Genomic DNA, 12,450 nt, shown 5'->3' with positions numbered 1-12,450 from the left:
TAATGTCTCACTTTCTAGAAGACAGCTGAGTTATCAGACCTGCTTTTGAATTGGGACTTGTGACAGATTGTTTTGATTGACATCTATGAAGAAAATCTGGCATCACATAGATATGTCATTGGAAAAGAGGTCCCCACAGCACCCCTAAAATGGTCTTAAGGGTGCTTCCCCAAAGTCTACAGACCACATGTTGAGAAATGGCATTCTGCCAGGCGCGGTGGCTCAAGCCTGTAATCCCAGCACTTTGGGAGGCCGAGGCGGGTGGATCACGAGGTCAAGAGATCGAGACCCTCCTGGTCAACATGGTGAAACCCCGTCTCTACTAAAAATACAAAAAATTAGCTGGGCATGGTGGCGCGTGCCTGTAATCCCAGCTACTCAGGAGGCTGAGGCAGGAGAATTGCCTGAACCCAGGAGGCGGAGGTTGCGGTGAACCGAGATCGCGCCATTGCACTCCAGCCTGGGTAATAAGAGCGAAACTCCGTCTAAAAAAAAAAAAAGAGAGAGAGAAATGGCATTCTAACCACCCTGTGTGAATCTCTACTCACTTTTTGGAAACACGCACCTCTATTCCCAAGCCCATCATCTCTCCCCATTGCAATATCCATCTCTTCCCTGGTTATCCAAGCTCCAGTCATGGAGGGCCCGTTACTTTGAGATGCTGTGTGCTGCTCTGTGCTGGGTCCGGCAGCTCAGTAGGGAGCTGGGAGTGACTCAGCCACACTCTCCGAGTGTTGCTCCCCACCAGCAGTGACTCAGACACACCTGCTGGTGTTCCCAGACGTCCTGATGAGGAACTGTCCACAGGCACACTTCCTAGAGGTGGCACTGTTAGATCTATCATGAGGAAAATGGGATCGTCCTCAATGCCTCGTGCTTTTTAGGATGGACCAGCCCCTCCAACAGTAGTGCAGTGCACAGGAGGGGCTGCAGAGACCACACCCGGATCTGATTCTTCCACTTCCCTGGCACATGCAGCAGGCTCCCGGTGCCTCCTCCCATTCTGTGTCTTCCTGAGAGCGAGGGCAGGCCATGGGTGCAGAGTCAGAGAGGAGCCTGTTCCCAGGGCTGTGGCCCAGGCTGCAGCCTCCTGAGACACCTGAGGATCTGGTGAACTCTTCTCCCTCAGACCCAGCCCCTCGGGTAGTCCCAGCAGCTGGTGACACCATCTTCCCCAAGAAGCTGGCTTGGGGAGAGGGCATGGAGAGGACATCAAGGAGGCAGGAAGCGGCCCAAGGTCCTCAGGACTATGAAGTGCCCTCAGTTAGCACAAGCATCCTGTGGCCCTAGGTGGGGTCGAAATAAAGCAATAAAGCAATAGTGTGTGCCATGGCCTTTGGCCAGCCTCTCTCTGGCTTTCCCTGTTGCAGCCCTGAGACCTTGGGGAGCCCCACCCAGCTGGAATTCACAGGACGGGCCGCGTTGGCGTGACTCACAGTGACCCTGAGCTGCCTTTCTGGGAGACCCTCCTCCTTCCCTCCCCATCCTGCGTCTGCACTCCTTTTCCCCTCCCAAGCAACAACCTCAGGAACCCAGACAGCACTCCAGAGAGGCGGAGCCACAGTCAGCAGCTGGGCGCCCAGGGGGATGGCACGGGAAATAACGGGAGCGTGGGCTCCAGAGAGGACATTTGGCATCGTCACAGACCTGCCCAGCCTCCTGGGTTGGCATCTGGGATTTTCTTGCTCCTTCCAGGGACAGTCTAACCTGGCTTGGAGATGTAGGGGGTCCAGGAAGATGGGGCAGGGCCAGTAGGAATGCAAGAAACCCAGGCAGTCATCTAGTCCAGAGCTTTCAAGCTTCTCTTTGGAAGAGAGCTGCATTCGTCTGTCTGTCTGTCTGTCTGTCTGTCTGTAACCAGGAGCTGCTCTGTAAGAGCTGCGGCCCCTAGCCCTCCTGGCTCCTGTCACCTCCCTCTCGTTCACCCCAGCCCCCGACCCTCAGCCCCAAGATCTTGGAACACACTTTAACAATCACTAGTGCAGTTCATCTGCCCATTTCACAGATGGGGAAATGGATCCTAAGAGGGAAGTCTCTTGCCACAGACTTATAGTGAATTGGGGCTGGTCAGGGCCTAAAACCCAGTGCTATTTCCCAGGGTCATTCACCGACAGACAGCAGGGACAGCCGTAATGGGGAGACCACTAGGTGCCAGGGGTGCTCACAGAGGAGAAGGGTGCCCAGGAGCGAGACAGGGAGGGGCAGAGGCTGGCATTGTCACCAACCACAGAGGAGCAGCCCAGCCTGCTCGACAGACTGTAAAAGAAAAATAACTCCATGCCTCTGGCCTCCTCCGCGTGGCCTCCAGTCCAGCCTCTGACGATGGGAATAACCACCTTTCTGTTTCCACCTGGTCTGCCCTCCTTCCCCAGCTCCCTGTCCCCAGGAAGGGGAGTCTCAAGCTACAGACAGGGTCTGGCTGGCAAGCCGGGCACTAAGCCACAGCCCGTTTAACCACTCAGGCCCTCTGAGACTGCAGAACACAAGCCCTTTGACTTTCAGCGTTCCTGTGTCCCCAGCCTCCTTGCGCCCGCGGAGGGCAGGGCTGTGATTTTGCACATTAGTGGGTGATAGTTTGCGTCCTGGGGTCTCTCGTGTCCACACAGTTCCAACACACCCTCCTGACCATGAGGCCAGCCTGGACTCTGTGTGCCCAGGTCCCTGCCCAGCCCCTGATTCCCGCATTTTTCTAGGGAGAGAGCTCATAGATTTTGACACATTCTCAAATGGGTCTGTGGTCCAGGAGACTGAGAACCCGTGCAGAAGGTGAGGATGGGCCTTCCAGGGAAGAGGGGTAAGAAATGAAGTAGAAAGGGCACTACGGCTTCTTCTCTTCCCTGCCAGAGACTTTACATGTATTGCTTGGTCTTGTTTCCCTTACCTCCTTGTGATGCTGGGGTCACTGTCCCCATTTCGCAGATGATGAAACTGAGGCTCAGCAATGTCAGGTTGCTTGCTTCAGGACACAGCCCTGGCTGAGGGGTTGAAAAAGCCAGGGCAGGGCCAGAGGTCGAAGGCGAGTATTGCGCCTGCTTCTACAAAGGTGTGCAGCTCTAGAACCTGCAGCAGCCAGTGCTTCAGAAGCCTCCCACGACTGCATCCATGCCAGACCTTGAGCCCCCAGGTCTTGATTCCCAGCAACCCTGGCACAGGTCCTGGCTGTCTGCCTCCAAGGTTAATTCCTGCCACGTGGAAAACACAGTCCTCACAAATGGTCTCTTGTGTCCTCATTGAAGCATGAATGAAGCTATAATGAGGGTGGGGGCAGAGTACCCCCTCACCACTGCAGGTAGGACCCAGCTGGCAGGTGGGCTCCAAGGGGCTCCCCCCAGGAAGCTCCTCCCACCCCCGGGCATGACACTCAGTCCCTCCAGAGCCCCCAGCAAAGACTCTTTATTTGCTTGTAGCAATGTCAGCTGCCAGACCACAGAGCCCGCCCGTCCCTGCCCTCCATCTGCCCAGCTCACCCACCCTCTCACCATCCCTTAGCGGATAAAAGCAGTGTGATCTGCAGAACAGGCCCAAGGCTGAGGCCGCGCCCCGCCCCCATCCTTCCTGAAATTCCGACAGCACAGAAGGCGTGGGCCTTGGTGTCTCCATCTGTAGACAGTGTATGATGATGTCCAGCCTGCTTGCCTTCCAGGGATTTCTAAGAATCACGTGGGGGAAGTTATTTTAAAAGTTTAGACTACAAACAAAATGACAAAGAGGAAACTCAGCTGGTCACCCACATATTCCCTGCCCAGATGTCCCATCCCCAGGGTGCTAGACCCTAGCCATCTGGGCTGGGAGCCTTTCTCCTCTGGGCTGTGCTGGGGCAGCTGTGGGAGTCCCCAGAGTGAGGACAGCCTGCAGTGGGTTGGCCTGCTTTGCCCCCCTACCCAGGGATGCCTCTTGTTCCCCAGGATGGTCTGAGGACAGTCCCCAGATGGGAATGTCATCATTGCCTGGTCTATGCAAGGCACCAAACTGGGGGCAGGGACCGCACTGCAGATCATATCCAAGGATGGCAGAAATCGGAGGGCGTGCCCTTGAGGAAAGGGAGCAGCTGTACCCACCCCTTTCACATGGAGTGGCAGGAAGCCCAGTCCCCACCCCAGTGCAGGTACATGACATCTTCCTTCTCCAAAGCAGATCACCCCATTTTAAGCTCAGGGGTCTCATGACCTACTTTAGAGGAAGGTCACAGGATTCTTCAGGGGAGAACAGCACTCAGAGAGACTTTCCTGTGTCCGCTGCCTCCTCAGGTGTGAGGGTGCCATATTCTGGGGTGGCGTTTTCTGAGCCTCCAAACCCGATCCCTCCCTCAGACCCAAGGAAGCTCTGCTCCAGCGGTTTCTGCTGCGGCCCTGCTACACACGGTGGCAGCTGCCTCCCATCAGAGAGGGAGGACTCCACTCAGTAACTTTCTCAGGGAGTCCTGGTGGCGTTTCCCTCTGGGTGCCTGGCAGGCTCTCCTTAGAATCCCACCACTCAGAAACCCCCAAGGCAAAAGAACACGGGCTGCATCAGCTACAGAAGGAGCAGTAAAAATAACATCAGAAGCAGGAAGGAAACACAAATAAATATCAATAAACCATCCTGTCATAAGGCAGTTTTGGGCCGGGCGCAGTGGCTCACACCTGTAATCTCAGCACTTTGGGAGGCTGAGGCAGGTGGATCACCTCAGGTCAAGAGTTCAAGACCGGCCTGGCCAACATGGTGAAACCCTGTCTTTAAAAATCATGAAATTTATAAAACAAGGCAGATTTGCCAATTCCAAATTTTGCCATGATGGAGAAGCAGCTGCTCACACCACAGTAGGCCACCCTCGGCTTCCTCCTCTAGAAACCCAGAGAGACTAAGGTCAGGGGCTGTGCTAGGAGAGGGCCACAAGTGAGGGCCTGCAGAAACTGCGGAGCCTGCAGAAGCCAGTCCACCCTCTTCCTCAGCTCGGAGGTCAGGACAAACAGGCAGGGCCTGTCCCGACCCGAGGGAAGTTCTGCAGACATTCCTGCTGGGGCTCTGCAAGGCAGTCACTCCAGTGGCCTGTGCCTACTTCTGAGGATGCTGGGCAAGCTGGGTGGGACAGCCAGCCCTGACCTCTGGGCATCCTTTGCTCTTGCAGGACCTGGGCATGGAGTCGACCTCGCTGGATGACGTTCTGTATCGCTACGCCAGCTTCCGGAACCTGGTGGACCCCATCACACACGACCTCATCATCAGCCTGGCACGCTACATCCACTGTCCCAAGCCGGTAAGGCGGCTGTGGTCCAAGCCAGCCAGGTCCCGGGGTGTGCCGTGGGTGCCTTCCTGGGCAAAGCAGCTCTGTGGCCAAGGAGGACTGGCAGACATTGCCCAGGCCCAAGGAGGATAAGCCAATCCTTCAGGCACCAAGAGCCTGAGGTGCTCTCCCTTGGTGCCACCACACAGATTGGTTTTGTTTGGCCCAGGGGGGTGAATTCACTGCCAACGCTTAAAAACCAGAGTTTTTCACTGATCCCTTTATTCAGCTGCCCTTGAAAAACTGAAGTTCCAGCAAATTGAAGCCCTTATTTCTGCAGGGCTGCAGCTAAGTAGCCATCCCTGTTATATGGGTCAAGGCCACCACATACAGTTGTACAGCTTGTACCTTGTACAAAAACATGCATACAGAGAGGTGGCGGGGTCGGGGGAGGCAGGGGAAAGTTCAAATCCAGCCCTCTCTCTACCCACCAAGTCGTGAGCCCTGGTGCAAGCCTGTGTCCCCTGGAGGTAAACCTATTTGCACAAAGGTGTCATAGAAGGCTGGCCATGGCTCTGCAAGGGGATGTCCACTTTGCCTCAGTCCCCACCACTCCCAAATGTCTTCACCTCTGAGGCTGAGTGTTCTTTGATATCCTCCCCTTCACTCATGTCCTTTTCCTGCCTTGCCCTGGAGCTCAGAAGGGAAAGCTCCATGGCTCTCCAGGCTCTCGATCTGCAGCTGAGCCCCTCCTGGATGGGAGGTTCTGCCCTGTTCCTGCAGCTTAGGTCTAGGTTTCCCCAGGGCTATGCAGCTGGACCTGTCGGGGAGGAGAGGGCTGGGCAGGGCCATTTCCACACTTGAGTGCTTCTCTGTTGCTTTGGTTTTTTCTGTCTCGTCCCTCGATTTCCAGTGGCTTCCAAAAGAAGTGCTTCCCCCCTGGCAATCAGGAAACCAGAGCAGGACCAAGGGGTGCGGGGCGGGGGGAAGCTTTTCCTTTTGATGTAGGATCTGGGCCAAGAGTAAGATGGTTCCCAAGCCCAACCCTCGCTCGGCCCGGGCACAGATTTGACTGTGGTCCTACAGTGAGCTGGAGCCTTGCTCTGGAAAGGCATTTCCTGGGGCTGAGCTCCATCTGCGCTTTGTTGAGGGCCTTCTCTCTGACTCTGGACTACTTGGTGCAAAGGCTCTGAGGTGGGGCTCAGCCGCGGACGGCTGGGAGCTGGCCAGGGCCAGATCGCAGCACTGCAGAAGGCAGGGATGCCGGGCCCAACGGGAGGGGAAGGAAAGCTGGTGATGACGGAGCCTCGAGGCCTGATTGGTGCCAGGAGCTATGGGGAGCTGGCTGGGGCCGACGCCTCCGATGCTTCTCATTCAGTTCCACCTGGTTCTGCCGGGGGAGAGGGGAAGGGACAGGACTCAGGCCTGCGAGGAGGCCTTGCGGGTGCCAGACCCTGCCCTTCCTAGAGCAGGAATCGAGTCGCTCACAGATGAGAGGGTGAAAGGTGATGGGGCTCTCAAAAAAAAACAAAAAAGAAATGGGGCTATATTTATGCACACCTTTGAGTTCAGGAAAACAAAATTCTGGTAATCCAGTGATCTGAGCAAGGTCACACCTCAGAGGAGAACCACAGGTGTGACTTAGGCCCATGCAGTAACCCAGAGCTGGGCGGGACACAGGCCGGCGTTCCCTGAGTCATCAGTGCCCACGGGGGCAGAGGAGGGGCCTGGTGGGAGCAGCTGAGATCCCAGCCTTCCCCACCTGCCCCCTCACAGACCCTCAAGGAGGGTCTGTGTGGGGAGAAGGACCCACCCACTCAGAGAGAGAGGCAGGCCAGGGAGTGGGTGCAGGCCATGGTCAGACCCCGTGAGACAGGGCCAGGCAAGGCCAGGAGGAAGACCGGGACCTCCTTCCCTCTGATCTTTCCTTTCCGTCTGGGTAGGGGCAGGGTGGGGGCAGTGCATACCTGGGTTGTCATGGTCCATCCAGGTGACTGTAACAAATTATCATAGACTGGGAGGCTTATAAACTAGAAATTTTTCTCACACACTTGTGAAGGCGGGAAGTCTGAGATCTGGGTGCCAGCCCAGTTGGTGACTGGCGAGGACCTTTTTCTGGGATGCAGATGATTACCTTCTTGTGTCCTCACATGGCAGAAAATGGGCATTGTGAGAGCTCCGCCCCCACCCATCACCTCACACAGGCCCCACCTCTGAATACCATCACTGGGGGATTAGGTTTCAACACACGAATTTCGGGAAATACAAACTTTCAGCCCATTGCATGGTGTAACCCTTCTCAAACCACTTAATTACCTCAACTTTGTTTTCCTCAAAACAGAGCCAGGACCAGCCAGAGTGGGTCAGCCCTGCTGAAGCCCAGAGACCTGGACGGCCCCTTTCGTGCCCATGTGGCAAGTGAGGCTCTCCGGATGAGGCAGGGTGGGAGGTCCCCAAGCTGGTCAGAGGAGAAGCCCCTCTCCATCCATCCCAGCTCTCTGAACTGGCTCAGGGCTGACCAAGACGTCCTGCTCAGAGCAATTTGCATCTGAGAAGTTCCTATCAGCCCACGTTATGGGTCTAGAGATTGAAAATCCTTCAGTGAGGGGCTGTGCTGTAGTTTAAATAAAACCCAGACTCCTCATCTGGCTTTGCCTGCATTTCTGAGCTCCCCTCTCCCACTTGCTGCCCTCCGGGCTCTGCTCTAGAATGTGGACCTCCCTCCCATCTGCTTCTGACACCTCCACACCCTCTCCTACCTTAGGGACTTCACTGCTCCCTCTGACTGCTCCAGCCTCCTCTGTCTGAGCTTCCTTCTGCTGAGTTCAAACGGAGCCTCCAGCCTCTAAGAGGCCTTTGTTGACAAGCCTGCCTAAGGTCGGCTCCTGGTCAGCCTGTCTTGAGCCCCCATTAATGTTTCCATTCATTTCTCCATTTTACTTACTGGTCTCTGAAATTAGCTTGCTTATTTATTTGTTGGCTAATTTATTGTCTGTTTTCCCCACTCGAATATACACTCTGAAGGGAAGGGTGTCTGTCTTGTCCACAATTCCACCCTGCACCAGGCAGGAAGCAGGCGACATGTTCCCTTGTGAAGTCTGAAGGGCGTTTAGTAAAGGGTTGAGGACAGGATAAAGGAAGTCAACAAGGGGTGTTGGGACATCCAAAGACAGCCATGCTGGGAAGCCGTTTCACAGGAGGGCAAGCCGTACTGCCAGAGGCAGGGTGAGAACCCGTGGCCTGGAACCACGCTGCCTTATCCTTTGCCGTATATCAAATTACCAGAACTTAGTGGCTTAAAACAACAGACGTTTCTTGTTATACTCTCTGTCGTCAGGATTGCAGGGGTAGCTGAGCTAGGTAGTTCAGCTCTGGGTCTCTCAAGACATGGGTCGGGCTGCAAGTATCAGAAGGCTTAACAGAAGTTGGCAGGTCCACTTCCAAGCAAGGCGGCACACTCGCCCCATAGCCTGTCCTCGGGACGGCTTGAGTGTCCTCGCACCATGGCAGCTGGCCTTTCCCACAACAGGTGATCATATAGAAGCCATAATGCCTTTGTTTTTTTCTTCTCTTTTTCTTTCTTTCTTTCTTTTTTTTTTTTTTTTTTTTTTTTTTTGAGACAGAGTCTTGCTCTGTTATCCAGGCTGGAGCGAAATGGTGTCATCTCAGCTCACTGTAACCCCCACCTCCCAGGCTTAAGCCGTTCTCCTGCCTCAGCTTCCCAAGTAGCTGGGATTATAGGCGCCCACCACCACACCCGGCTACTTCTTTGTATTTTTAGTAGGGATGGGGTTTCACCATGTGGGCCAGTCTGGTCTCAAACTCCTGACCTCAGGTGAATGGAGGGCAGTGGAGAGCTGTGCTTGTCAGGTCCTAGAGCAGTTACAGAGGTGCCTGGGGAGTGAAGGTGGCAGGTGGTATCACTGCATGATGGCTGAGACAGAGCAGGCTCGGGTGGTGGGACCCCTCCCAGGTCAGCCTGCAGGTCCGCACGTTATCTTTCCTGACAGGTTAGTGAGAAGCCCCTCAAACACGTTCTGCCCCAGGACCTGGGCAGCCTCTCTGGGAAAGTCTGGAGAGGCTGCTGCCCCGGCCTGCACTCACAGTCACCTTGACTGTGCCACATCCCACTCCTGCCTTCTTCAGGGATGGGGGAGGGCTGCAGTGAGCTGATTCTGCACACAGCCCCTGAGCCTTCTGCACGGGCTTGTGCTGCACAGGTGGGCTGGCTCCAGCGAGAAAGAACGTGTGTCCTGCAGATACTGAGGGGTCTTGTGGGGCCACAGGCAGGCAAGTTAGACCAAGGCGCTAGAACTACAGATAAGCACGGTGCAGAGGCCCTCCATCCCTCCTCCCTGCTCCACGCTGCCTCCCTCTCCATTCCCTCTGCACTGACTGCTCTTCCCCGTGCCGCATGGTAGGGAATGTGGCTGGCTCTGGCTCCCAGGTGACTTCTCAGGGTTCCAGCTCCTGGGAGCTAGGGTATATGTGTCTCAGTGTCAAGTCCAGCTTCCAGAGAAAGGGCTAATTGGCTGCACTCTGTCAGCGCCCACTTCTGGACCAGTCCACGGCAGGGTCCGGTTGCATGGGGCCTGTGTGACAAATGGTGCCTGTTGTCACAGAGCTCTGGGCCAGGGTTTCATCAGGGCACTTGTCTGCTCTGCACCTGGGAGGCAGCTGGTTCTCAACATTGAAACCACTCAGGAAAGACAGTTCTTCCTCCTCCTCCTCCTCCTCCTCCTCTTCCTCCTCCTCCCTCCTCCTTCCTCCACTTTCTTCATCCCCTTCCTCCTCCTCCCCTTCCTCCTCCTCCTTCCTCCTAATCCCTTTTCTCCTCCTCCTCCTCCTCTCACTCCTCCTTCTCTCCTCCTCCTCCTTTCCCTCCTCCTCCTCATCTGCCTCCTCGTCTCCCTCCTCCTCTCCCTCCCCGCTTCCCCACCTTCTTACTCCGCCACTTCTGGGCCAGTCCTGCCTAGTCCTTTTCTCTGCAGGAGGGAGCCTTGGAGGAGATCTTGAAAAGTGGAAGACTTGAGAAAAAAATGAGACAGTCTTGCTGAAGGCTTTTCTGGTTGTAAATGATAGAAGCACTTTGAACTGACCTAACCCAAAGACAGAATTTCTCACAAGGAAGGCAGCAGATGGTGGTAGGAGCATGAGCCATAGAGCTGGCTGACTTTAGATCTTGATTCCATCTTATGAGCTGGGCAGCCTTGCCCATCTATTTCAGTTCTTTTTGTCCCAGTTCACTCATCTGTAAAGTGGGGATATTAGTAATACCTGTCTCATAGGGTTGTACGGAGGTATGGGACTATAAAGACTTTGTAGGGCACTTTGGGAGGCCAAAACGGTTGGTCCACTTGAGGTCAGGAGTTCAAGACCAGCCTGACCAACATGGTGAAACCCCATCTCTACTAAAAACACAAAAAAAAATGTAGCTGGGCATGGTGGCACATGCCTGTAGTCCCAGCTACTCAGGAGGCCGAAGCAAAAGAATCACTTGAATCTGGGAGGTGGAGGTTGCATTGAGCTGAGATTGCACCACTGCACTCCATCCTGGGTGACAGAGCAAGACTATGTCTTAAAAAAAAAAAAAAGGCCGGGCGCGGTGGCTCAAGCCTGTAATCCCAGCACTTTGGGAGGCCGAGGCAGGTGGATCACGAGGTCAAGAGATCGAGACCATCCTGGTCAACATGGTGAAACCCCATCTCTACCAAAAATACAAAAAATTAGCTGGGCATGGTGGCACGTGCCTGTAATCCCAGCTACTCAGGAGGCTGAGGGAGGAGAATTGCCTGAACCCAGGAGGCGGAGGTTTCGGTGAGCCGAGATCGCGCCATTGCACTCCAGCCTGGGTAACAAGAGCGAAACTCTGTCAAAAAAAAAAAAAAAAAGACTTTGTAAGGCAGAATGTGTGGTACCTTTCCTCACTCATCATAAGGGTCATGGCTGACAATCCTATAACCAGAGACAGGGTAACAGGAAAAAAAAGCATAACAAATTTATTTAATCAAAGTCTTACATGACATGGGAGCTTTCAGAAATGAAGACCCTTAGGTGAAGCACAGTGGCTCACGCCTGTAATCCCAGCACTTTGGGAGACTGAGGTCAGTGGATCACCTGAGGTCAGGAGTTCGAGACCAACCTGGCCAACATGGTGAAACCCTGTCTCTACTAAAAATACAAAGATTAGCCCTGTGGCGCCAGAGCTCTGGCAAGTCACTTGTGAGTCAGAGCTCGGGCATGCAGGGCTATAAAAAATATATATTAAAAAAGAAATACAACGATTAGCTGGATATGGTGGCACATGCCTACAATCTTAGCTATTCAGGAGGCTGAGCCAGAAGAATCACTTGAACTCTGGACGCGGCGGTTGCAGCAAGCCCAGATCTCGCCACTGCACTCCAGCCTGGGCACAGAGCAAGACTCTCTGTCACACACACATACACACACACACACACACACACACACACGCCAGGCGCAGTGGCTCACGCCTATAATCCCAGCACTTTAGGAGTCCAAGGCGGGTGGATCACCTTAGGTCGGGAGTTCGAGACCAGCCTGACCAACATGGAGAAACCACATCTCTACTAAAAATATAAAATTAGCCAGGTGTGGTGGCACATATCTGTAATCCCAGCTACTTGGGAGGCTGAGGCAGGAGAATCACTTGAACCTGGGAGGCGAAGTTTGCAGTGAGCCAAGATCATGCCACCACTCCAGCCTGGGCAACAAGAGCGAAACTCCGTCTTAAAAATAAAAATTGAGCCAGGCGTGGTGGCTCACGCCTGTAATCCCAGCACTTTGGGAGGCTAAGGCGGGCGGATCACAAGGTAAGAAGTTTGAGATCAGCCAGGCACGGTGGCTCACGCCTGTAATCCTAGCACTTCGGGAGGCTGAGGTGGGTGGATCACCTGAGGTCAGGAGTTCAAGACCAGCCTGGCCGTCATGGTGAAACCCCATCTTTAAAAAAAAAAGAAGAAGAAGTTTGAGACCAACCAAACCAACATGGTGAAACCCCGTCTCTACTAAAAAAATGCAAAAATTAGCTGAGTGTGGTGGCACGTGCCTGTAATCCCAGCTACTCCAGAGGCTGAGGCTGGAGAATCGCTTGATCGTGGGAGGTGGAGATTGCAGTGAGCCGAGATCATGCCACTGCATTCTAGCCTGGGCAATGACAGAGTGAGACTCCATCTCTAAAAATAAAAATAAAAATAAATTGAAATTAAAATTAAAAAATTAAAATAGAA

General features: G+C 54.3%; 1 protein-coding gene across 1 annotated transcript in view; it reads left to right on the top strand.

Moving 5' to 3' along the window:
• LRRC75A (leucine rich repeat containing 75A) overlaps positions 1 to 12,450 on the top strand; it is a 48,973-nt gene that overhangs the window by 24,211 nt on the left and 12,312 nt on the right. The window contains exon 2 of the mRNA XM_039476790.2: positions 5,108 to 5,236. Coding sequence (XP_039332724.1) covers positions 5,108 to 5,236 — 129 coding nt within the window. The remainder of the gene's footprint in view (positions 1 to 5,107; positions 5,237 to 12,450) is intronic.

The sequence above is a fragment of the Saimiri boliviensis genome, chromosome 17 (assembly GCF_048565385.1).
Source record: "Saimiri boliviensis isolate mSaiBol1 chromosome 17, mSaiBol1.pri, whole genome shotgun sequence".
NCBI classification, from domain to species: domain Eukaryota; kingdom Metazoa; phylum Chordata; class Mammalia; order Primates; family Cebidae; genus Saimiri; species Saimiri boliviensis.
The sequence above is the reverse complement of the archived record's forward strand: the minus strand, read 5'-3'. Positions and strand labels throughout refer to the sequence as shown.